The sequence below is a fragment of the Girardinichthys multiradiatus genome, chromosome 6, assembly GCF_021462225.1.
Source record: "Girardinichthys multiradiatus isolate DD_20200921_A chromosome 6, DD_fGirMul_XY1, whole genome shotgun sequence".
NCBI lineage: Eukaryota > Metazoa > Chordata > Actinopteri > Cyprinodontiformes > Goodeidae > Girardinichthys > Girardinichthys multiradiatus.
In genome coordinates this window covers 17,872,625-17,894,074 of record NC_061799.1, presented here as the reverse complement: position 1 = coordinate 17,894,074, position 21,450 = coordinate 17,872,625, and the positions used below count along the sequence as shown (strand labels likewise).

General features: G+C 39.2%; 2 protein-coding genes across 3 annotated transcripts; one reads left to right on the top strand and one right to left on the bottom strand.

The window, feature by feature from the left end:
- Positions 1-35: 35 nt before the first annotated feature.
- Positions 36-19,728, bottom strand: LOC124869622. Its single transcript, XM_047367581.1, has 6 exons — positions 18,960-19,728; positions 2,992-3,125; positions 2,595-2,658; positions 2,287-2,331; positions 1,962-2,110; positions 36-891 (listed from the first exon to the last, which is right to left on the bottom strand). The coding sequence occupies exons 1-6, from the start codon at positions 19,102-19,104 to the stop codon at positions 265-267; spliced, it is 1,164 nt and encodes a 387-aa protein (XP_047223537.1). The 5' UTR covers positions 19,105-19,728; the 3' UTR covers positions 36-264.
- On the top strand, positions 9,320-21,197 carry pcyt1aa (phosphate cytidylyltransferase 1A, choline a). Of its 2 annotated transcripts, none has more exons than XM_047367583.1 (9): positions 9,320-9,655; positions 11,783-11,924; positions 12,512-12,608; positions 12,775-12,891; positions 14,944-15,095; positions 15,343-15,421; positions 16,752-16,894; positions 17,044-17,232; positions 19,736-21,197. In XM_047367583.1, the coding sequence occupies exons 2-9, from the start codon at positions 11,811-11,813 to the stop codon at positions 19,949-19,951; spliced, it is 1,107 nt and encodes a 368-aa protein (XP_047223539.1). In that variant the 5' UTR covers positions 9,320-9,655; positions 11,783-11,810; the 3' UTR covers positions 19,952-21,197. The 2 variants fall into 2 exon arrangements, with proteins under 2 accessions (XP_047223539.1, XP_047223538.1); XM_047367582.1 differs by having other exon boundaries at positions 9,321-9,655; positions 11,811-11,924.
- The last annotated feature ends 253 nt before the right edge of the window (positions 21,198-21,450 follow it).

Sequence of the window (21,450 nt, the reverse complement as noted above, 5' to 3'; positions counted from 1 at the left end):
ATCAAGGGAAATAAAAACTCTCGTAAAGGCATTAATCTGCTAAGTATTTTTTTATTTTAATATTTCAAAAATGTTTCTGTGCATTAGTCACATTGTACAGGTAATCTGGAAAAATGTATCAAATTTGTAACTGTAACTTGCAGTATTATATTGTACTCTTTTTTTGGTCTAGTTGTTGATCAGCTGGTCATGTTTTCCTAGATAGCATTGTTTTTAGTGTGGATCAGGAGCTGACTCGGCATAATGAAAGGGGTCCTATAGGTCTCATTTGAAATCATATGGGTCAAAGTAAGGGTAAGGATTTTTCTTTTTAGCTGTAGTTGAAACAACAGGGACATTCCCTTTATCTGTTGTTTCGTCTTCTAATTCCAGTTTGTCTTCAGGCAGTGTTGCTGGTGATGATGCTTCCTGAACAGGATGGGAAGACTGGTCGATGAGGCAGTCTGGATCCCAGTACGGGTCACAGTCATACTCCATCCCTTTCATGGGGACTGGTGGAGGGGCAGGTGGGTCACCCTTTCCAGGAGCAGGAGTGGCTGGTGTTGGTTTGGATGCAGCAGTTTTAGTCCCCTTTTCTGTTTTAGCCCTGCAATGGGGGTTGATTCTGGGGTCACACAGTATGGGGACAGCTCCTGTCGGCAGGTAGACAATCTTAGGTTTGCACAAAGGGTCCTTGGGGTTGCACAGATAGATCTTCTGAGCGTTTTCCAGTGGGTTTTGTGTGGGAGCAGGCATTGTGGAAGGTGCAGGAGGATGAGCTGTTGTAGCTGGTCCTGTGGTGCCAGTTATGACACCCATTTTATTCTGGTAGGTGGCAGAGTCGGGGCCATAAGTCAACTCCAGGAAACGCATCTGCTGATACAACATCCTGATCCGGTCAATCTCGTAAAGCTGATGGAGAAACCAAGAGGAGACACACAACACTGAAGCAGACTCTCACTGAAACACATGAATCATAGTGGTGACCTCAGTAAAAACTAAAGTATATAATATATATATATATATATATATATATATATATATATATATAAACTTTCTCACTTAATGGGTCTCTTTATTTTCATGACTATTTACATTGTAGATTCTCACCAAAACCCACAAAACTGTGAATGAACATGCATGGAACTATATAGAAAACAAAAAGTGTGAAATAACTCTAAGCATTTTTATATTTTAGATTCTTCAAAATATCCACCCTTTGCTTTAATTACTGCTTTGCTCTATTGGCATTCTCTCCACAAGCTTCATGAAATAGTTTTCCATAGAGTCTTGAAAGAACTTCCCAGAAGTTCATTGAGAGAAGGCCAAAGGTTAATATGCACATATACACACACACATATATATATATATATATATATATATATATATATATACACATTATTATTATTATTATATTGATCGTGTAAACATTTGACAGGGCATTTCCATGGCTAAAAGGGAGCCATGGATGGGGCGCGGCACTGATGGTGTAGGGGCCACATTCCTCGAAGGGGCCATCCCGGGTTTGAGTCCCAGACCCGGCGACATTTGTCAAATGTTTCCCCCTCTCTCTTTCCTGTCTGCCTACTGTCAAAAAATAAATAAAGGCCACTAGTGCTGAAAAAATATCTTTAAAAGGAAGCCATGGATTACAAGTTAAATGTTTCTAGAAAATCTGAACAGAAAAGTTAAGTATAAATTACTATTCATTCTCAGAGTTGGATTTCTTCCCCAATAAATGAATGAATTTAAATCAGTCAGTCAGTCATTTTCTACCGCTTATTCCATAGTGGGTCGCGGGGGAGCTGGTGCCTATCTCCAGCAGTCTATGGGCGAGAGGCGGGGGGTGAACTTAAATCAAAGGTGGAATTTTTCTCCATTTATCAGCACGAGATTCTGCTCCAGCAGTAAAAGATGATTGTCTTAAGGCTATTTGATATATTACCATTAGGAATGGAGGTGTCTGTTTGTCCTTAACTTACTCCTTCAATGTGTCCAATGCTATTGTAGAAGCGGTAGTAGGACTGAAAGTCAGGGTTGCCTCGGTACCATTTTGGATCAACATTCCTCTTGGGTCGAGAGTTCGTCAAGAAATCATTTGCTTCAGCAAATCCAATCCTGACAGGATTTCCTGTGGGGATGATAGTTTGTAGAAAGCAAGATGAAAATTTGTTTAGATTTCAGATTAGAGCTAAAAAATCACAGATAACACTTTTGAGTAGTACTTAGTTTTATTGAGATACTTCTCTTGTTTTCCCTTTTACAAATGAATCTGATCACAGTTTGAATTGATAGAGGAAGAAATACCATCAGGGTTTTTTACTTTCATCAGAGATGTTGCTCCCAGGAAACCTAAAGGAAGGAAAGGGATTTTTAGTCAGGAACCAAAAATAAAACAAAATAAAAGACGCAGTAAACACTGTGTCTGCATAAACTGCAAGGTATAACTGCAAAATAAAGGCATGAAGGTAAGGTAAAATGGAACAAGGACAAATATACTTGTTTCTTTTTTGTTTTCCTTTCATGTATAAAAATCTTTCACGTGCATTTATTGCTAGATTAATTGTTTGGAGAAGAGTACATGATGACTTATTCTAATCATGTCACTAACAGACCAGGCATTAACAGCAGGCAGCAGAGTTTTCTCAAAAAGGACGCCAGGGAAACCATCACTGACATCTGGAATTAAATTATCAGACAAATAGATTAATGTAATTGCACAATCTGTTTTGCATCACAGTTGTAGTTGATCACAATGTGTTAAATAAATCCTCCACGTCCAAAAAAGTATCCATTTTTGTAAATAAAAAAAGCATCATTTTAATTCTTGTAAAGAGCATGTACATGTTTTGTGTCCTGAGCAGTAATTGCTGGACCTTTTTTTACGGAACCTTATGAGTCGCACCAAATACTTTATTTTTTATGCCTCGAGTTCAAGAAAAAAAAATTAAATATGTCTAAGCTGACAGCTACTATTGCTACATTTTGGCACAGTAAACATAATCTGCTTACCTGTTGCTTCATCTTCATGGTTCTGATCTCATCCCCCAGCTGTACATCACTAGGTGCTGCCAAGGAAACTGGGGCTTTCTGATTGGATGGCTTGACACAGCCAGTGGGCCAAACTCCTCCCATATGCATTTTCTCTTCAGATGGAGGGAAACTCATTAGTATAATGCACATAAAGCACTTCTACATTGCCAACTTCAAACAAAATTGGACGCCTCATAAAGCAAACAGAAAGAGTGCTGTTACAGCAGAAAAGCCACAGGCTGCAAAGAGAGTTCAGCTTCTTTGTTGAACCTTCTTAAACCTTACAACTTACTAAGAGTCAAGCAAGAGTTCATGTCATGGCAATAATATGTGAAACTGTACATTTACACTTAAAAAAAAAACCTTATTTGTCTTGCCTCAGACTGAAACTTGTTGACAGGTAACAATTATCCTCCTACGATTGAACAGCTGGATATGTCTTTTTAACTGCAGTTAAAAAAAGGGTGGGGGCTGAGTCAACTACTGTTTGAGCTGCTCAGAAGTATGCAGGAATTATGGGCTGCCAAACGCCAAGCCAACATAACACAACCTAGTAGATGTTGTTTATGGACCCTGAACAACTTATTTTAACCAAAACCTTTTGCATAAAATAAGACACGAGCCCTGTCAAAATATATAATGTGTCGATGCTGTTTAGGATAAATGGTGTTTACTGCAAATTTTGAATATTATTTTTACATTTGTTCTGTACAAACCATAAACTTTCTTCCACTGTTACAGTGTCTTCGTAAAACATTCATATTTTTTTCATTTTTGTCACATTAAAACCACTAACCTTAGTATTTTATTGGGATTTGATGTGATATACCAGCACAAAGTAGTGGTTTATTTTTGGAGAAGACAGAAAATGATACATGACTTTCAGCTGCAGGGTGCATTTGATTTCAGCACCCTTTGCTCTGATACCCATTAATGAAATCAGATGCAACCATCTGCCTAAAGAAATCGCATAATTACAGCCCTCTGGAGTATATCTTAAAACTCAGTAAAAATCCAGCTGTTCTGTGAAGGCCTTAGAGGTTTGTCAGAGAATATTAGTGAGCAAACAGCATCATGAGGACCAAGGAGCACAGCAGACAGGTCAGGTAGAAAGTTGTGGAGAAGCTTAAAGTCAGGTTAGGTTATAAAACTATTAAAAAATCAATCATCATCCGAAAGAGAAAGATTATGGCACCCCTGTAATTCCACCAAGACACAGCCTTTCCCTAAAGTGGGAAACTGAATAGCAGAAAGATCAGGAAGATTGTCACCAATAATTTTTATTGCAGAGTAAGGTTATAAAAAACAATATCCTACGCCTTTAACATCTCTCAAAATAGAGTGAGAATATCACAGCTGCAAACCAACCAAAATATGAGCATCCAGCCTAAATGCTACTGCTGGCAAGACCAAAATTTGACTTAGTGGCCTTTCTGGAATATGCTAAACATTCTGTGCAAACATAAACAATTAAAACATGGTTGTGGCAGTGAAAGGTGGTTGACTGTGAATAAAATTGCAAGTCACAGATTTTCAAATACATCCTGGAAAGTCATACTTTACTTGTCTACACATAAAAAGGGACAACACGAGGCATGGATATTGCTCAAATTTAAATTCTCTGAATTTGGATTAACAGAATAAACCATACAACACATATAAGAGTGTGGCTCATTTTAAGAGAACTATTTGCATCAACCCTATGTTTGTCATTTCAGCAGTAGAGCCAATTCTCTCTGTCAGAGCAGCAGGTTAGGCTGGGATCAAAGAGACCCTGAGGGAGACCGGGTGTCGGAGAGCTTCTGCCAGGTGGCTAATGGTGAACATCGTACTATAATTGCTCAGCCGACATGACAGAAATGGAAGGGTAAAGCTCCTGGTTGCTCTTAAATATACATTTATATCATCTGAGCACTGAGACAAAACGCCTCACAGAATAAATCAATTCTGCTGAAACATGGGGAAAACATGTTATGCTTGTCATATTTAAATACTGTAGCTTTAATACTATTTAATTTCCACAAAAGCATATCAAATCTCCATAAATGCTGTCTGAAACTGTACACATGTGTACTAAACATGCTAAAGGTTTTTTAAACAGTCAGTTATTGAAATGTTGTCAAGCCTTTCAGTTGTTGGTTTACAAAAATCTTAAATCATAACAATATTTACTTCGAGCTGCAAGAAAACACAGTTTAAAGACTGATCCAACAAAATAGAAAGAGGATCATTGTTTTACTTTGTATACAGCAGCATTTGTTGCACAACACTCTGAAGGTAGCAATTATCATAACATTTACCCCTGTGATCTTTAAATTACACCTTACCCTGAAGCTCTCTGCAGGACATAACAGTTTTTTTAAGTTTTGCACACCTCATTTCAACACTATGTCACTTATGTGCTATCTTCAAACAGGGCTATACATTCTTTATAACTCACAGAGCCCAATTCTGATTATCTTACTCTAATCAGTCAGATATGCAGAAAATATGATGGAGATGTCTATTAATGTCTCGTACTGTTATCTTAAAAAACCTAATACTGTAGAGCGAAGCATTGGAGCTGCAAATATACTCAGGTAGGAGGTAATGTCAAACTACATTAAATGCATCCTATGAGGGACCAAATCTGGTCCTGGTTCTGAGGAGTACTAGTGTCACATAAATAGCTTTAAGCCCAAATTATGTGTCAAGCTCAATTCTTTCATGATTAGCAGAAAGTGTCCTCAACATGTATTTTTTTTAATTCCCACCCACTATAAAAAAATATTTCAGGCACGTTAGAGCAGCAGCCCCCAAACGCTTCAGCTTCTAAACCACAAAATAACAGAAGAGGAGACTTTTTACCTTTTCTTTTTGTTGAGTGTTTAAGCTTTACTAGTAAGTCAAATACCCTGGGGCAAATTAGCAGAACAAACAACATCAGGACCCAATATAATACTTTTATTTACAGACCCATTCGATAAATTAGAATATTATTGAAAAGTTCATTTATTTCAGTAACTCAGTTCACTAAATGAAACACATTATATTTCATGCAGACTAATGCTTTCAAGCCTTTGTTTATGTTAAATATGATAATTCCCTGCTCACAATGAATGAAAACACAACATTTAAGATTAGAATATTACATCAGACCAATAAAAAACATTTTTAGTAAAGAAATATAAGCTTAATAGAAGTATGTTTAATACCTGCCTAAAAGTTATTTTGAAAAGATGCTTTTGATCTGACAAAGATGACCCTCGTCGGAGCACATATTATAATTCATTGAATATGACTGTACTCGTACTCGTACTCGTACTCGTCGTCTTCCGCTTATGCGGGACCGGGTCGCGGGGGCAGCAGACTCAGCAGAGACGCCCAGACGTCCCTCTCCCCAGACACCTCCTCCAGCTCCTCCGGGGGGAGCCCAAGGCGTTCTAAGGCCCCTCAGAGACATAGTCCCTCCAGCGTGTCCTTGGCCGTCCCCTGGGCCTCCTCCCGGTGGGACGTGCCTGGAACACCCCCCAAGGAAGGCGTCCTGGAGGCATCCGGTATAGATGCCCGAGCCACCTCAACTGGCTCCTCTCGATGTGGAGGAGCAGCGGCTCTACTCCGAGCCCCTCCCGGATGGCTGAGCTCCTCACCCTATCTCTAAGGGAGTGCCCGGCCACCCTACGGAGGAAGCTCATTTCAGCCGCTTGTATCCGAGATCTCGTTCTTTCAGTCATGACCCAAAGTTCATGGCCATAGGTGAGGGTAGGAACGTAGACCGACCAGTAAATTGAGAGCTTCGCTTTTTGGCTCAGCTCTCTCTTCACCACAATGGACCGGCACAGTGCCCCCATTACTGCGGCAGCCGCACCGATCCGTCTGTCGATCTCCCGCTCCATTCTTCGTGAACAAGACCCCGAGATACTTGAACTCCTCCACTTGAGACAGGAACTCCCCTCCAACCTGAAGAGCACAAGCCACCCTTTTCCAGTCGAGAACTATGGCCTCGGACTTGGAGAAGCTGATCCTCATCCCAGCCGCTTCACACTCGGCTGCGAACCGCCCCAGTGCATACTGTAGGTCTTGGCTAGAGGGGGCCAGCAGGACCACGTCATCTGCAAAAAGAAGAGATGAAATCCACTGGTCCTAGTATGATCTTCAGCTTCTTTACAACATGTTCAATATGTGACTTAAATAAAAGCTTGTTGATTCCTGTACCAAAGTACTTGTAGGCTAACCTTTCAATTGGTTAGAATTAAATGATTGAGTCATGATCCCCAGTGGGGCCCATTCCACATCTTTGGAACCCACTAGTCTTGTTCAAAGACCTTTTAGAAGAGTCAGAAATGAAAAAAAATATTTAATTTAAAACTATATTTCCTGTGGGTGAAGATTATAGAGCTACAAAAAGCATCGACCTAAACACAACAAATCCTTCCTAAAGTCCCTGTTTGGTTCTTATGATCAAAGTGTGACATTCCTCAGTCTCCAAGTTCTTTTCCACAGTTAGAAAAATATTGCAGATATAAAATATTTCGATTCCAAGTTGATTTTCTTATGTATTGGTCAAATGAAAGTTCATTATTTAGATCCTGATATAAATTTTGTTGATGTAAAGTTTTCATCAGAACATTGAATTCAAATGAACCACTAAAGGTGTAATTTCTAAGGATTGCTGCCTTATCACCACCATTCAAACTATATAAATTTCTCCAAGGCTTCTACAAAACATCTATTGTTGCTTAAATGCTTTTTGTCAGGGATTCCGACTTATTGTAATCTTTTTAAGTAAGAGTTTCAAAGCTTTGTTTTATTTGTTTCCATATGTTATTGACATTTACTTTTTACCAAACTGGCTTATGAATTATCAAGACACATTTCTAGGTCATATCCAGAAACAATGAAAGGACCAGATAAAAATTTGTAAAAAAACAAGTGAATAAGCAGCCAATGCACAAGAAATCTTTGCAAGACTTTCACTTAGAAATATTGCAATAACATCTGCCTGGAAGAAGGGGAAAAGAAATCAGGTGTTCAAATGTTAACACATTCATTTTTAAACTTTCTATCTATTTATTTCATTGCACTTAAGATTTGATCTTTATTGTTTTACAGAAGACATTTTCATGGTTTTCATAAATTATGATAAACATATTTTAGATCCCCTTGATAAGATAAGCTGTTTGTTTAATCTAATAATAAAGCGTGACTACTGAGGCAAGTCACTTTGAGAACAACCACTGACCTGCACGTGTGAGTATTCACGGTATCATGTGCTCAGATTACCTGTTTTTTGTCATAGAGACACCCCATGGTGTTAGGTTTGAGAAAGGGAAAGTTGTGCAGTTGGTAGCACTGTTGCCTTGCAGCAAGAAGGTCCTGGGTTCAATTCCCAGCCTGGGGTCTTTCTGCATGGAGTTTGCATGTTCTCCCTATGCATGCATGGGTTCTCACTGGGTACTCTGACTTCCTCCCACAGTCCAAAGACATACCTGTTAGGTTAATTGATCACTCTAAATTGCCCTTAGGTGTATGAATGAATGAGTGTGTGGTTGTTTGTGTGTTGCCCTGCGATGGATTGGTGTACCCCACCTCTTGCCCATAGACTGCTGGAGATAGGCCCCAGCCCCACTATGGAATAAGCAGTAGAAAATGACTGACTAAACATATTTAATTTCCATTATATTTTATTGGTCTTAATGCAGGTTCTTTATATATATATATTTAAATGTCTTCCTTCATTAAAACCAGGGCTATTCAAAAAGCGTCTGGAGCTTAAGCGAATTCATATCTTAGAATGGCCCAGTCAGTTCTCAGACTAAAATGTATTTCACAGTTTGTGGCAAGACTAGAAACCCTTTTACCCTGTTTGCTGCAATTACAGCTACAGATCTTTTGAGGGTATATCTCTAGCAGCTAATATCTCTAACCCTAACCTAGAGATTGAAATGAAAATTTTTTTATTTGCAAAATTGTACAAGTTCAGTCTGAATAGATGCAGAGCATCTGTGAACATTGGTTCTATTGACTCGGGTCTGACGGGTCTGACTCTAAATACAAACACACACAACGTGTATTTTTATGTGCAAATAATTTTGAAAAAACATATATCCTTTTTCCTCTGCTTTCGTTATGTGCTACGTTAGGATAATCCATCTTAAGATCTCTATAAAAAACATTTAGGTTTGGGGCTGTAATGTGACAAACTGAAAAAGTTCAACGGGTTAAAATACTTCTGCTAGGCATCCTACCACTTGCTTGCCATATACATTATGTCCACTAGATGGCGGCACGACAAAACAGTTCCGGAAGCGAGTTACTAGGTATTTCCGGTTAGGATGTCTTAGTTTTGTAGTTCTTGTGTTGGTGACCTGTCAGCGTTGTAGTACAAGCTGTCAATGCTAATACACTATCCATGTTCTCGGCGGTCGCTTGGTATTCACCAGCAACGCAGCGGGAACCGTTTTTGGCCGCTCAGGGAGTTTTATTCATGTTAAAGATGTCAGATATGCACATTGCTAACGGTTTAAGCTAACAAACTTAGCCACACAACTTGACAGCTAGCCTTCGACAGCGGCTAGCGGCGTTAGCTAAGCCTGCTGGCAGGACGAGGTGTTGGAATCCGCCCACCCCTTTAAATCAGGGTTCCGGGACAAAAGAGTGAACGGTAAGTTGGCAAAAACTTGAAAGGGTTTTTAAATCTTAAACGAACGAAAAAGATCGACTGTTTGTTGTTTTGAAACATAAGAAGCTTTAATATAAACAACCAACAGTTCAGGGTTTTAACGACTGAGCAACTCAACCAGTGTCACCAGAATAACTTCTCCGTCAGCTGTTTTTGGTCACTTATTTCTGACTAAGGGAAGAGTTTGCCAAAATGCAGTGATGTCTTTTCTAATTTTCTGTAAAAATATACAAGTGATATTTCACTCTTATCGAGAAAAATGCAGCTGAAGCCTAAGGCTGTAAGGGGATAATCAGGAGGGAAGGAACTCTTTTAAAAGTAGATTCCTGCATTAAAGAGGCTGAAGATGTCAGTTATCTGTGTGATCTCAATTGGAGAAAAAAAACCCTTTGAGACAATTTTGAGTTCTAGGAAATTAATTTGTGTTTTTGCATTTTTAAAGATGGTTTAACAAACAGTATCAGTAAGCTAGTTGCTCATCAACAATTATCTCAGTTTGGCGCAATAAAGCCTATTACATGAGGTTAAAAGCTTATTTTTTCCCCTTGTTTGCCTCTGGTTGGGGTCAGTTAAGACTTTGGTACCAGCTCTTGTTGCTTTCTTATTAAAGTCATTTTCAATGAGAATGACATCTGCTGTTCATATTAATCTCCTGTCAATGTGGGAGCCCTGCAGGGCTTCCTTCTGCTGCCAACAGAGAAGGGATGGGGGTCGGGTGGTGATTGCACAAGTTGCCTGGCGTGGGATTTTAGATTAGAGAGTCATAAAACCTATACAATGAGAGGAAAGTTGCAATTCTCTAAGTAGAAAGGAGTTAACTAAATCCATTGCATCATAAATATGTAAAAAGACCGAACCGGTTTCTTTCTGTCGTAGAAATGCAGATATTATGAAACAAGATGACAAAAGTAGCTCTTCTTGAGCCATTGTGAACTAGCTAAAGAGCCACATGCACCAATCCAACATGAGCCCTCTGCATGTTTGTTGATTTGCATACAGACACAGGCAACTTTGTTGTCACCCCAGGTAAATATGATTTAAAAACCTTTAAAATAAATTCATCTTTTTACTGAAACAACAGAAACATATCCTGAAAAGGGAAACAAATCCAGGCTGTAATTTGAGCACATTCTTTAAGTGAGGAAAAAAAAAAATCCTAACAATTTTAGCTATTTCTTTATTTTCTCAAAAACATAAGTGGTACAGTTGTTAGTACCTCTAAGAATCCCTTCAAACTAAATGTAGGTGCTGTATTTTATTTAACTTATTTTGTTTTAAGATGATCAGAATATATAGGATTCTCTAACACTACTTTTTTTTTTGGACATCCATAAAATAGTTTTTTCTCCATCTGTAGTTGATTGATTGGCAGAAAGTTATCCTGAAATATTCATCTTCAGCAATGTCAACACATAAATCATGAGATATAAATGTTAGAACTGTTTATCTGATAACAAAATGAAGTTACCTGAGCATTTTTGTAAAACAAAAAAGCATATTTAGCAATCTGTGTTAAACTCGTAGAGATGTACAGACTTAAAATCTACACTACAGTGCAAAATCAGACTTTGAATCACTCTGTGATTTATTTTAAATATAACTGAAATGTATCCTGCTGCCGTCTTTATGCATAACAAAGTCCGCTTAAATGAAGAAGTTTCTAATGTATAATTACTAATGTATAACTAGTAATGATCCTAATGTTTACATCACATCACACTTTGCAGGACAAAACTCACTCCTCGCTTCTAACATAAGTCACAGTTGAATAGTATTTTGAAGAAATACGGGTTTTTGTTAGCATCTCGCTAAGACTGGATATCAGTCTTTTTTTGTTTGTTTAATTTTGTAGTTAGTCAAATAGAAAGCTAAAGAGCCCAGACCCATGTTATGTTTCCTTCTTTGTTACTGGGTCAAAGTTGACTAAGCACACGACAGCCTTCATAACCTCACAGCTGTCCAGACTTGCAGTCAGTCCAGTCTTCTAAAATGATGCGTCATTATGCAACCATATCCCCAGCATTGCCCCCTGACAGAGTATAAAGTTGAGAGTATGTCTCTGTGTGGTCGTTTTATCACTATGTCTGTGTGAACTGTGGTGTGTTTTAGTCGTATCCGTGTTTGCCTTTGAGCCCAGATGGAGCCCCAAAGCTCCCACGAGCTGGGAATAGCCAGGAAAAGAAGAAGAGAAGGCTCCAATGGGGAGACTGAAGAAGGGGAAAGACTTGGGAAGATCCCCCGATGTACGGTGGTGAGTCAGCTCTGTCCTTCAGCTCTCATTTTGAAACATGTTTGCCCTGTGTTTTCTGTTTGCCTAATATCTTCTGTGGATTTCTTTATGTTCTGAAGAAACAAAGCAGCATTGCAAATAGCGTTAGGCAGTAGAGTTTCAAAATGCTGCTGATCTCTGTTAAGAAGTTTACTCACTGGCGCGGCGCTGGTGGTGTAGTGGTTAAGCGCGCGACCATGAGCAGAGGCTATAGTCCTCGATGCGGCTGTCCCAGGTTTGAATCCCGGACCCAGCAACCTTTGCCGAATGTCTCCCCCCCTCTTTGACCTCTTTGCCCTCTTTCCTGTCTACCTACTGTCAAAAAATGAAAAAATAAAAAATAAAGGCCTCTAGTGCTGCAAAAAAAAAGTAAAAGTTTATTCACTTGACCATTCATTACAACATCCTTCTGTGCTGCTAAAGAAAATATTATTACAAAACTAGAGCAAATTTTACATTTCCCTGCTTAATGTTTTTAGGGCGACGTTAGGGAATTACTTTTGTGTCAATTTAAATTAAACCTTTTTTTTTTACAAACATTATTGTTAATAACCATCTGGGTCTTTTAGGGACTGAAAAACCCTGCACCTTTTGCTGATGAGCTCAAGCCAGATAATAAACCCTACGAGAGAGTCACTATGGAAGAGGCAAAGAAAGGAACCCCCTGTAAGTTTGAGATTAATTACATGGTTTTGGGGTTCATTCATGCTGTTTGAACTTTGGTTTTTGTTAACTTTTATTAAGTATCTGCAGGTTTCATCTCAGTCCTTGTTGCATTCACCAGTGACGGCGATTTTAATCATTCTTCCACGTCTTATTTCTCTGCATCCAGTCAACAGACCTGTGCGAGTCTATGCAGATGGCATCTTTGATGTTTTCCACTCAGGTCATGCCAGAGCTCTGATGCAGGCAAAACGTCTCTTTCCAAATTCACATCTCATTGTTGGAGGTGAGTGAGTGTGAGTCTGGGTTTTAGGTAATCCTAACCATGACATGGCAGGGAAAGGACAAGGCTTGGGCATACACAGAATATTTACACACTAAATGATGGTCAGAAGTCTAAATGAGACTTTAATTATAGTAAACTGTGATTTTACACATATAACTGCTTTTATCCCAGGTGTGTTTGTAGAATTATGTGAAAAAATAAATATAACAACACTGATCGATTAAAACACTATTCTTTACAGACTTAAATCTTTATCTACACAAAGACTAACATTTAGATGCTGCATTCACAATCAAACATTAAGTTCATTATAGTAAAAGATTTGAAAACCATCATCCAGGCAAAGCTTTGTGTGTGCACCTGCATGTGTTTTATGTACTATGTGCTTTTGTGGGGTTGGAGGTTGGAATTGATTGATTGATTTGTGCATTTTGGAGCACAGGTTTGCAACATCTGTACATAAATACATCAGTAATAAATTAGTAAGAGAAGAGGAACAGCATCTAAACCTTGGCTGTGATGAACTCCGAAATAAATAAAATTTCGAATAAAATAAAATTTTCAGGGGGAAAATGACAAAAACGTTTTGGGTCAAGCTTTGACTGGGCAATTTCAGGTTATTTTCTCTTTCGGTAATTTATGCTCATCAGAGAATTTAGCTGGTTGTCAGGGTAACAACAACACGTGATCTCTGGACAGTGGGATGGATGATAAAGGTGAATCTTAGTTTTTAAAGAAAATAAAAAATATCTACTAATTTAGTCAGCAAACTTGGCAAAGTTTATTTATTGATGTTCCCACATGCTTTGGTATCACTGGTTTAGATTGTTGATGGCAGGAATATGAATCTTGATCTTTGGCTACAGCACTTTCCTTGGCTAAAATAATGAAATAACTGGACCTGAGTATATTCCAATAACTGCCTCTGCATTTCTTTATAAAGCCTAAAACACCAGATAGCCAACTATATTTTTGTAATATAACTCTCTGCTTGATACTTTACTTTTTCCCTCATAACGGCTCGGCAAAAGTTTCCTCTCACAAATTCTTGAATACAGCTTTTCTCTTATGAGTTCCCTTTCCCTGCACATAAAACACCACCTTCCAGAGCAGTTGTTTATCCATATATCTGTTCTGGGCTTACATCAGAGGGTTGTTTTGTATGAAGAGGAATAATTGTTTTGAGTTGAGCGTTACAGATCCAGAGCTATGCAACCCATATTCCTGTCAGTAGGCAGAAACTGGAAAGATGTTTGGTGTTTCTCAACCAAGGAGACTCACTCTTCAGATGGCAAATCAACTATATAAACTCATGTAGAAATATTACTGAATTCAATTTAATGGTAAAGAGTTATTGCACAATGTAATTTAAGTAGAGTAAAAATATTTATGTGGCACAAATGTTATGCCACTTGGTATTTGCACAAAATAATTTAAACTTGGTTAACTGTTTATACGGGAAACAAACAGCAAACGTAGGCCTTTTGTAGAGATTAGACGTAACGTTTGCAGCTAATCCAAATATACTTACATGTTTAAATGGTTTTTTTTTTATAATAGAGAACTACTATAGAGTATTTAATGATAAAAAAAAGTCCAGAGAGCTTACAGTCTGAGAGGTCAGGTGTGCTGGCACTAGATCGGGCTGTCACGCCACAGCTGTGTGACAGGTATTTTCAGCTTGAACCAGCTTCATTCATGGGATTTTACCTTCTGAAGTTATTTATATTTATATACATGAATACACTACTTGTGTCTTTGCTGTTAAGCAGATTCTAAATTGATTAGATTAGATGGTTAATTAAATATAGCCAAACTAAACATTAATTTTGGTATTTAGTACAAATATTGGAGAAACTAAGGATAATTGGTCATAACAAAGACTGCAAGATGGCAGCAAAGTGCTTCTAATACGATCTTTGGTATGTGTAGATTAGGCATCAACAGGCATTAGTGGTGTACATACACCATCTTGGTCGTGTGTTGGTTTGAGGAGGATTTGCAACAGTACTCTACAAGGGGCTTTCTGTAAATATTTCCTTTGGTTCACAGTGTGCAGTGATGAGCTCACCCACAAATACAAGGGCTTCACTGTGATGAATGAGGATGAGCGCTACGACGCCATCAGACACTGCCGCTACGTGGATGAAGTGGTGCGAAATGCTCCCTGGACATTAACGCCAGAGTTCCTTGCAAAGCATCGCGTAAGTGGACAACATAAAGACATCAGACACCAGAGTTAAAGAGCAGAAATCAACAAGCTGAACATTGAAGTTTTCAATGAGAGACACGGATTCCAAACTTGTAAAAGAGCCTTTAATATTAGTTGGCCACCTTTGATCTTCTGTAACCTTCTCCCGGCTGTTTGTGTGCATGTGTCTGTATTGCTGGTGCAAATTATAGATCTGAATCTGCTCTGATGAGTGATGTATGTTGCAATGATTTTTCCAGATTGATTTCGTGGCCCACGATGACATTCCATACTCATCAGCAGGCAGTGATGATGTGTACAAGCACATTAAAGAAGCAGGTAAATCATAACAGTAAAGGAAAGGGATGACATACCCTCACAAAGATTCAGGATTTTTCTTTTAACAAAAATGATGCTGGGCTTTATGTTTGCATTTTCCATGGGCCAGATCTATTTAAATTAATTTCTGTTTTTTAGAAACTAGTGGCCTATATCTTTCACATTTTTTGAAAGTGTGTAGACTTGAACCCACGACAGCCTGCTTTGAGGACTAAGGCCTCCATAAATGGGTCGCACTCTTAACCCCTACGATATTGTCGCAGCGCCCGGGCCAAATGCTTTAAATCCCTTGGAATACATTTTCTAAAGAAACCTGATTGTTGAAATGACAAATATGTGCAATTTAGGTTACAGCATAAGTTACAATACACATCACAATAAACACACCATCCCCACTGTGAAACAGGCACAGGGGAGTTTGAAGGAGTTGGTTAGGACCTGTTGGAGGGTGCAAAAAAAGAGGTGGAGGTTCACTTATAACCAGTACTTTAATGGAATGGTTCACATCCACATCTTCAAAGGTGACTGTCCTGCAACTGTCAAGGCCTGTAAATACTTGACAAGAACAGAGAAATTTTTTTTTTTTTTTTTGAGGCTGCAAAAACTAGAACAAAGTTCTTGCTAGTAAGGAGATTTCATACTTCATAAGAAATACAGTGCATAATGGATGCAGGGATCCATTTAGAGCCTGAATGGCTTTTCAGATGTTGGAGATCTCTGATTTAGATCAAAGCATATTTATCTGTTTGAAAGACCCAGACAAAGTCCAGACCAAAATCTCATTGAAAATTGATGTTCACAGATGCTCTCCATCGGATGTGAGTGAGACTGAAATAGTTCAGTCTCACATATGCAAAGCTATTATGGACATACCCAAAAAAACATTCAGCTGTAATTGCATCAAAAGGGGGCTCTACTAAATATTGACACTTGTCAGATATTTTTTTTCTTCAGCTTCTCAAATTATGTGCTACTTATGTTGGTCTGTAACACCTCCACTGTCAGTCGTAACATCCGTCCGTTGTTTTCCACTCATCCGAGATCGGGCCACAGGGGCCACAGGTCCAGGAGGGAAACCCAGACATCCCTCTCCCCGGCAACACCCTCCAGCTCATTCTGGGGGATCCCAAGGCGTTGCCAGGCCAGATGGGATAACTAGTTCTTTCAGAGAGTCCCCCCCGTGGGACGTACCTGGAAAACCTCCAAAGGGAGGCGCCCAGGGGGCATCCTGATCAAATGCTCAGCAGTGTTAAGAATAACTTGAAGTAGGCTCTTGGATTCTAAACTTCATTGCCTAAAGTGACGTTTTCGTTACTGTTCTGTTTTGCAGGCATGTTTGCTCCCACCCAGCGGACAGAGGGCATCTCCACATCTGACATCATCACACGCATAGTCCGGGACTATGATGTGTATGTCAGACGCAACCTGCAGAGAGGTTACACAGCCAAAGAACTCAACGTCAGCTTCATCAACGTATGACTTTCTGGTTTATCTTAAGAAGCATCACAGACATGGCTGCCTTTGTGGCTTCATCCTCTGCTGCCTTATGGCCTCCTCTGTACTGCCATGAAGGTTTAGAACGAAATCTCTAAATAATAACACATTTGCTGTTGTCACACCAGGAGAAGAAGTACCACTTGCAAGAGCGAGTGGACAAGGTTAAGAGGAAGGTACGTGACGTGGAGGAGAAGAGCAAAGAGTTTGTCCAGAAGGTGGAGGAGAAGAGTATCGACCTGATCCAGAAATGGGAGGAGAAGTCCAGAGAGTTCATTGGCAACTTCTTGCAGATGTTCGGCCCTGAGGGAGCTCTGGTGAGCATGCCACTCGTTTGTGGTCTTAAATATCTGTGCAATCAAGGTTTGTTTAGAAAACATGGTGGTAATGGCCTGGAAATGTGTTGCTGTGGTCTGAATACTCATGCTTCAAAGTGTATTTACTCACAACATCGGTTTTCTTGGAAAGCAACTATTTGAGGAAAGATTAAGAAATTATTAGTTTCCTGGCTCCTCCTCGCATGGAAAGCTGGAGGAAACCAACCGCTGAGAGTTTACAGTAAAGCTATAATGTTACTGATGTCTTGTTACCATAGCAATTAGTGGAGATTTGTTGATGTCTGGTCTCCAAAATCTCAGTTAATCCGTTCCCAAAACCAGCATGATCAGATTTCCAGTCTGAACTAAGCCATAATTTCTGATGAGGACGAAGACTGACGAAAACAAATGGGACTGTGACAGAAAAGGCTGTGCGAGGACCAATGTTTATCTCGCCCCCCAACACAGTGAGGAAGATGGTAAAAGAAATCTCCATAGCAACCAATTTTTTTTATTGTGATGACCGAAAAGGGATTATCTCTCCACCCATCACAAAAGTTTGTCGCTAGGACTTTAACAGGAAATGTGTGTTTTGGTCAGGTAAGCTTTTCTTCCACAAACCCTGTGGAGGATGTTTGATGCTGTGTTTCTTTTCTCAAAGGCCCTAAGAACCTTGTTAGAAGTCCATAAAATCATGAACATGAGAAAGTGGATCATCACCTGCTCTTTTAGCAGGATAATGATCCAAAACATACGGCCGAATCAACACAGAAATGCTTTGACAGACAGAAAAATCAACATTTTTCTGTTGGGAGAAGACTAGGTGCTATTTGTTTGACTAAAGGTGGGTTCTACCAGGTGTTGACAGCAGGGGGTTTTGTTAAAAAAAGTATTATTGGGATTTTTTTTTTCACATTTATATACATTTACTCAAATTGTAGATTTGAGTAAATGTAGAGTGTTGGATTTTTGTACATTTGTTCTGGATAGATCATGCTGATGCACCATTTTAAGACTTTTCACACACTATTGAATATTGGCAGAGAATTAACAGGTTATTCTGTTTAAAACAATCTTGTGGTTAGAAAGAAGATTTCTGAATGCCAGAATACATTTCAGTGCCAGATTATATTGTTGGATTTATTTTACAGCGTTTTGCACATCTTTTTTCCATGTGTGCCAAAACCTTTTCCTGTATATGAGCTCACCTAATTACATTGCTTAGGGGCCCCAGGTGAGATTAAAATTCTCAAAGCTTCTTAACTTGGGAGGATGGGGGTCATAATTTAAAGCTAAATCAGTCTTTTCTGCCACTTTAGTCTGATCTTGGAAAACATTTCATGCTGTTTGTAAATAAATTATCAGGTTATGAACATGACATTAACATTAATCGTGGCTCCTTCTCCCTTCATCTACCCTTCATATGAATGCTCACTGGATGGCTACTATTACTGTGGGGAAAAACTGAAAAAGACCAATAAAAATAAAAGTAGAAATGGTTACTCTTATCTGGATTTTGAAGTGAGTGGTGTAACAGTCAAGCATAACAGTGGTGCCGTAATGGGTGGTGCCCTTAAACACAAGTGGGCCCCCAAATGAAATTCTGCTTGGGTCCTCCTACAACCGGGGCTGTCTGTGCTCAAACCCCAAGCAGCAAAATGTTTTTCTTTCTTTCTAAATTCAGTTTTGTACTGTTTTCTTTCCCAGTCAAATGGATATATTCATACCTGAATATTTATCCTGACTAGCAGATGGAGGTTCATGTAAGAACTTGTTGTGGAGCTTGGTGACGCAGCAGGGAGTGTCACCAGAGTGTTGTTGATGGTTGATAACAGTAAGGCAGCCAGGGAGTTTCTGGAACAATAGAAACATGTTTGGACGAGGTTTAGAGTTTTTTTCCTGAAATAAAATGTGTAAAATGTGTGATTAAATTTAATACTCAGCAAGAGGCCACTGCAAAATTGACTCTTTTATTATATGCACATTTGTCTAAAATAAACATGTTTGCCTAAACAACACCGTGGTCATATTTTAGCTGAGAAATAGTACAGAAATCAGCATTTGGGGGATTAACTCCTGATTGCATCAGGCCCGCTCTCCTCCAGTCTTTCACATTGTTGCTGGGTTCAGGGACCTCATTGGGCTGAATGATGTAGCCTTGGAAAGGAACGGCCATCATCCATGTAGAGATGCTGATCTTAAAAAAAGGGTTTGCAGTGCTTACATTTTTTTCTGAGCTCTATATTCAGTCAAACTTTATTCATAGAGAACTTTTCATACAGCCAAGTGTAACACAAAGTGATTAAGAGGTTAGAAAACAGACATAGAACCACTGGAGACACATTACAAAAGATCAAACTTAAGTAATCAGACAAAATAATTAGTAATATTAATAGGATAATAAAGAATGAAAAAAGAGATAAGTCAATTGTGAGGAAAAAAAATCCTGCTGTTAACCGGAAAAAAAAAAACCAGTTTCGTCATTTCTTCCTCCGCTCTACAGAAGCACATGCTGAAGGAAGGAAAAGGCCGCATGCTGCAGGCCATCAGCCCCAGGCAGAGCCCCAACAGCAGCCCCACCCGAGAGGAGCGCTCACCCTCCCCTACCTTCCGTCTGCCCTTCTTCTCTAAGACCTCCCCTCCTCACCACAGCGGGGCCCGGGGATACCTCATCAGCGAGGACGACGATGATGACGACGACGACGACGACAACAACTAGACCCAAGTCTGGTGAATTCAACGCTGTCGGGCCACAGTTAGCACTACCAGTAAAGAGATCTGTCAAGCTGTGTGGTCTTCATGGAGCTCCTGGCTGCAGATTTTTTATCGTGTTCCTGGATTTTCTTTTAGCACTTGAGGGTCATGTTAATTGTGACAGCCAGGTTGTTTACAGCTCTTGTTTTTAACAACCAGTTTTCATCTTTTCTGTTTCTGTGTAATGGTCAGTAAATTACAACTAGACACCAACTAGAGTGCTTTAAAAGTTAGTTTATGAATCTGTTACTTTTAATGTTAGTAATAATTAGTCGCTCACTGTCACACACAGCAATATTTTCAGGTATTAGCCTTGGTGCACTGCTTCATCTGTGACTGTATTCCTAGAGCTTGCATCATGGCATGAATGCTTGAGGCGTTGACAGTGGGGGGCACTTGTTGCAGCAGAAAGGTTTAGTTTTTATTCAGAACTGTTGAGCTGAGGAATCATGGAATAAGACACTGTTTTAATGTTCTGCTTGTGTTTCAGATTTTATCCGCATACTAACATTAAAATACGGTAACTAAAGCCAATAACATCTGATTACAACAGATCTAAGCTGAATCTGAGAATAAATGTCAACCAAGGATGGAGTTTTCCTGAGTTTTTCCTGCCTGTGTCCATGTTCCTTGCATGGCATTGTTTGTCAGCATGTTTAATGTATCTCTTAACAGCATCTGTTGACAGACGGACACTGGATTCAGCTATTTCCTGCATATGGTAACAAATTTGCTTTTAAATTTTACTATCTGCTGACAGGAATCGGTCTTTGAAAGACTAGTTTAAAACTAGACGCCTTTAAGTGGCGTGGGTGAGTGGGTGACACATTTAAATCTTGGTGTAGAATTGTTTATTTCTTTGTAGCGTTTTCATCCCACAATTGTTTTTTCCCCCTCCGTGAGCAGAGAATCAACATAAGCAATGCACGACATGCATATTTTCTGTCATGTAAGATTGTCCTGCAGATCTGGGGCTGTGAAAAAGTGATCATTTTAACTTTAATATGTTGTTACAAAACAATGTTAGGTTTTTGAATTTCAAAATAGACAAACTTGTAAAGCCATTAAATGGCGTACTGTAAGTTGGGTCACTGTCAGAAATTCTGTTTTTATGATCAGATCTTCCTCATGGGTAGCGAGCTGGCATGGGAATCTAAATAAATGTAAAGTTGGGACTTACGCTGAGTCAGATCCACTGGATGGTATTTTCACTTTCTGTGTTGACTACCTTCTTCCCAACTGATTGTTTTCTAAAATAAGCCCAGTTACCTCGTCTCGGGGCTATTGTTGAAGAAATGTGAACCAGTAAAAATGTGTTCTTTGTCTCCAGTAAAGAAAAAAAGCTTGTCTCTAAGCAAAAGTGATCTTTTTGTGATGCAACACTGTCAAATGATTATGTGTTGTCGGATTAATTCTCGGTTTGGTTATACAGAAGCATCTTCTGGCGTTAAACACCTGGAAAAC